We start from the raw sequence: 4,659 nt of genomic DNA, 5'->3' as shown, positions 1-4,659 counted from the left end.
AGAGAGAGAGAGAGAGAGAGAGAGAGAGAGAGAGAAAGAGAGAGAGAGACGCACAGCAAATACAATCCGCGTTTCTTAACTCCCGGAGGCTTACATGAACGGATGGGTGCACACCTTCGAGTCGCGCTTCAGCGATTGCCGTTCGTCAAGGTCATTTCACGACGGTTCATGCGCGAAATACAGAGAGGAAATTGAGGTTATCATCGGGCTCACTCACATAACCGTGACACCGTGGACATTGCGCGGGGGAACTACGTCGTAGGGAAAGGACGGGCATGCGAGACACCATGCGGCGAGGAGTCGGCGGTCGTCCTCGGTCCGATCGCCGTGTTACCCTGATGACGAAAGGGCGCGTGAAGGGCGCGGGGCCCATCTCTGTCACGGGCACAGGCACCCTCACGCTGCGGCGGTCGTCCGTCGCAGTAACGAGGTGGCTACTCACGTTGTTCGCGTCGTAGGGCTTCGCATTGCGCGACGACGGCCGCCTGCCGGCTGGATTGCCGCTTTCTCTGGGCATGATTAGCCGTTCTCACTCCCTGCACTCGTCGCTGTACGACGACCGTTACGAAACGCACACGCGCGTCGCAACCATCGCCTCCCTGGAAATTCGGTCACCGCCGGAACCGCGCACCACCTTTCTTACCTCCGGACGAGAGAGAGCCACGAGAGGGAATATGGCCGCACTCCGATCACCGCCACTGGGGCGCCAGTAGGCTTCCTTCAAATCGCGCTTGACTGCGCATGCCCTGCTCACGTGACGCGCGTATGACGCGCCTCATCGAGTCCGGCCAATCGGAGGAACGAGACTGGACTTTTTGCTTCTCGCACTTGACGTATCATGCACGTATTTTCAGAAAAGAAATTTCGAGAATATAAAGAAACTTAGGAAATATTCAGATGTGCAATCAGCTCAGGGAGCTCTTTTACTTGATTGATTATTTTAGGCTTTAACAAAATATGCCAATCAGATAAAAGAGCTCACCAATATCGCTTGTTGAAAAGCTTCCTGCTATCATTAGTGGATAGTTGTTAGTAGTTAGTGTAACCGCTACAATCAATAGTGTCAGCACTGTTGGTAGTTGGCCACGATTTGACGCGGTTAGCGTTAGTCGAGTATAATTATAATAGTCAAGTATAATTCGTGTATAGCGTGGCATTTTGCCTTATTTGAGAAAGGTTTGTAAATAATAATATTCTTTAATTTATTAGTAATGTTTTACAGAGAGATATTTCTCTTATTTGGAACCTTGTAATACATTTGGAAGTAAAGAACTTGCTATAAAGATGTTCATTATTTTATGAATTATACATAAGTATACATAAGTATTCATAAGTATACATAAGTATCTTCTTTTTAGTTTAAACTTCTCCATGATTTATCTTTCTTATCTTTCTCTCCATATTGAAGAAAGAAATGAAAAGAAATGTACAAGATGTTCAATTAGAAAGAATAGATTTATAATCTTTCTTAACTTATATATTTATATGTTTTGTAATATTATCTTTAAATATATTATTAAGGATTATTTATAAGAAAGACTGATAAATAATTGTATTTTTATATATTATAATTTTATTTCAATTATACATGTAAGAATACAATTATATTGTTTGTAATGACGAAAAGTTCTTTGAATTTATGGTTTATATCTTGAAATTTTAGAAAACTATGCAACGTACATATTGTATATGCATTAATATATTAATGTCTAATACAATTAATGTATAGATGGAGACTGATTATGATGATGATCATGGTGGTTGGAGAGACGAGAGGAATCGGAGCACTGATGAATGTAGTGGCGAAGATACATTCGATAATCCACAGGAAGTATTGAATGAATGCTTGGATAAATTCAAAACAGCTGATTATATTATGGAACCTGGCATTTTTGTCCAACTTAAAAGATACTTTCAAGCTGGAGGCAATCCTGAACAAGTTATAGAATTGTTGTCCAAAAATTATACAGCTTGTGCACAGATGGCGAACCTTCTTGCAGAATGGTTGATCCTTGCTGGAGTAAAAGTCACTGACGTGCAAGCGATGGTCGAAAATAATTTGAAAGATATGATACTTAAAAATTTTGATCCTAAAAAAGCAGACAAGATTTTTACGGAAGAGGGTGAAACTCCTGCCTGGTTAACTGAAATGATACAACATCCTACCTGGCGATCTCTTATTTATAGGCTTGCAGAGGAATACCCAGATTGTTTAATGTTAAATTTTACTATCAAACTTATATCTGATGCTGGGTTCCAAGGAGAAATTACAAGCATTTCAACTGCAGCTCAGCAAATTGAGGTCTTTTCACGCGTATTGAAGACCGCGATTGCTGGATTTCTTCAAAATACAGAAAACTGGCAGTCTAGCATACAAGAATGTGCAAAAATGGTGTGTCATGGTCAACATACTTATGTATACAGTCAAGTTTTATTGCAAATCCTTGCGCAAGAATCCCGCGGTGGTTTCATGATGAAAAGACTTTCCCAAGAAATCACTAAGTGCGCACAACAAGATCGACATGATGTCACACCGATAACAATGGCCTTAAATGGTGCTGCTAGCAGTCCTGGAGCATGTCAAGCACTAGCATCCATGTTATCAAGAAATAGTTTAAATCCCGCTGATATCACAGTCTTATTTAGAAATTATTCCACAACAGAGTCACCTCCTATTGAACTGTTGCGCAATCCACAATTTTTAGGTAAATTAAAACTATTTACAATAATAAGAATTTCAGTTTTCTTCCTTTTTTATAGATTTGTTTTTTTACTGGATCATAATTTATAATAAAATCAATATATTATTTTATAAGTTACTTTGATTTAGTTATTTATTTTACAATGTTTATACATTATCATTTTATTATAATTAATTTAATCATTAATCAGATTTTATTATAATTAATTCAGTTCTTCAATGTCTTAGAGAAACTAGTTGGCTTAATGAAACAGCAGATGTTAAGGGGAAAACCTGGATTCGATTTTTAGTTTTACTTCTGTATATAATATAAAAAAAGTTAATTAGAAAAATATTCTATTGACTGTCATATGTTTATATGACACCATTAATTATGTTTATAACATTAGTAGTTATTAATTGATGTAAAATGTCATATAAATGCCAATTAAGTCCAATTTTATGATATAAAATTAAATTTTACTAGTATTTATACATTTTATATCAGTAGTTAATAATTATGGATGCTATTAAACCTATAATGATGATAATGTATAAATGTAGTTAATGGAATATTTTTCTAATTAACATTTCGTGTATTATATGTAGAGGTAGGACTAAGAATCAGATCCAGATCTAAATTTTTCCCTTAACAGTAATCTACTATTTCATTAAGCCATTTAGCTTTCTTAAGAAATCAAAAAATTGAACTTTATAATAAAATTTTGTGTATTCTTTCTTGCAGAATTACTAGTCGATGCGCTTTTTAAACCCGGCGTAAAGTTAAATCCTGAACACAAATCAAAATATATATATTTATTAGCTTATGCAGCAAGTGTATGTGAAATAATCCCTAAAAAAAGCAATATCCGCAAAATTAATAAGGATGAGTTGAAAACGACTATTCAGGCAATTGAGAAAGTGCACAATATATGTAATGTAAATAAAGGCTCGACGGAGTTAATAGCAGAGTTGCACACTTTATATCAATGCATACGGTAACTATTGATTTCGGATATTTTTTTTCCATATCAGGGAAAAAAAACATTTTTATAAATTACAGATTTCCTGTTGTAAGCGTGGGTATAATACGATGGGTAGAGTGCACTGTGACCGAACCATCATACTTCAAATTATGTACAGAGCATTGCCCTGTACACCTCGCTTTACTGGATGAGGTTGTAGCTTGTCATCCTTTGTTACATCCAAAAATACTAAGATTACTTGTGCACTTGTTTGAAAGTAAACAAGACGAATTAGAGATACTTGTACAAGTAAGCATATTTCATGTAGTATTAATTAAAAGATGAACAGCTATCAATATTTTATGTGAACAATTTTTTTCTATGTCTAGCTGGAAATGAAAAAAATGTTAATCGATAGAATGGTGAATTTACTAAGCAGAGGTTGCGTAGTACCAGTTGTATGCTATATTAAGCAATGTTGGCAACGTGGAGATACAGATGTATCTTTAATCAGATACTTCGTTACTGAGGTAAATTAATATCGTTTTTTAATCATTATATCGATATTTTATATCGAAATAGATATTTATAATGCTAGGTCTTGGAAGCGATAGCTCCTCCATATACAGCTGAATTTGTACAATTATTTTTACCAATGGTTGAAAATGAAGAGATTACTGGAACTATGCGTGGAGAAAATGAAAACGATCTAGTTTCCGAATTTATTAGTAAATATGATATTTAAAAATTATTAGTAGTACTTTTTATACTTTTACATATAAAAAATAAATGCATCTTATTTTTTAGTTCACTGCAAGACACACTGTTCTGTTGTAAGATGACGGTATAAAAATTAATCATGGGGAGGACAAATCAAAGAAAAATGACAGTGCGAAGAATATTTTTATTTTGTATAGAGATGGAGATCTTCATATATACTTATGGCTATAAATATATGTATACTGGATGAATTCTGCATCCATCTGTGATATTGTCTAAACATTTTCTGTAACA

General features: G+C 35.2%; 2 protein-coding genes across 2 annotated transcripts in view; one reads left to right on the top strand and one right to left on the bottom strand.

Annotated features, from left to right (window-relative positions):
- LOC105619335 (nuclear pore complex protein Nup153) overlaps nt 1–517 on the bottom strand; it is an 8,654-nt gene extending 8,137 nt beyond the window's left edge. The window contains exon 1 of the mRNA XM_012200855.1: nt 443–517. Within this exon, the coding sequence (XP_012056245.1) occupies nt 443–517 (75 nt within the window). The remainder of the gene's footprint in view (nt 1–442) is intronic.
- Nucleotides 518–1,729: 1,212 nt separating this feature from the next.
- LOC105619334 (negative elongation factor D) lies at nt 1,730–4,487 on the top strand. Its single transcript, XM_012200854.1, has 6 exons — nt 1,730–2,705; nt 3,426–3,678; nt 3,744–3,954; nt 4,035–4,175; nt 4,244–4,373; nt 4,453–4,487. The coding sequence occupies exons 1-6, from the start codon at nt 1,730–1,732 to the stop codon at nt 4,485–4,487; spliced, it is 1,746 nt and encodes a 581-aa protein (XP_012056244.1).
- Nucleotides 4,488–4,659: the final 172 nt, after the last annotated feature.

Source organism: Atta cephalotes (assembly GCF_000143395.1).
Source record: "Atta cephalotes unplaced genomic scaffold scaffold00021, whole genome shotgun sequence".
Classification (NCBI taxonomy): domain Eukaryota; kingdom Metazoa; phylum Arthropoda; class Insecta; order Hymenoptera; family Formicidae; genus Atta; species Atta cephalotes.
Note: the sequence above shows the minus strand (reverse complement) of the source record. Positions and strands in the feature narration are given on the sequence as shown.

Bases quoted from the DNA above. Each gene is read 5' to 3' on its own strand.
- LOC105619334 (XM_012200854.1), top strand. From the start codon at position 1,730: ATGGAGACTGATTATGATGATGATCATGGTGGTTGGAGAGACGAGAGG. The intron at 4,176-4,243 runs GTAAATTAATAT...TTATAATGCTAG, and splicing joins TCAGATACTTCGTTACTGAG to GTCTTGGAAGCGATAGCTCC. The intron at 4,374-4,452 runs GTAAATATGATA...CTTATTTTTTAG, and splicing joins TCTAGTTTCCGAATTTATTA to TTCACTGCAAGACACACTGT.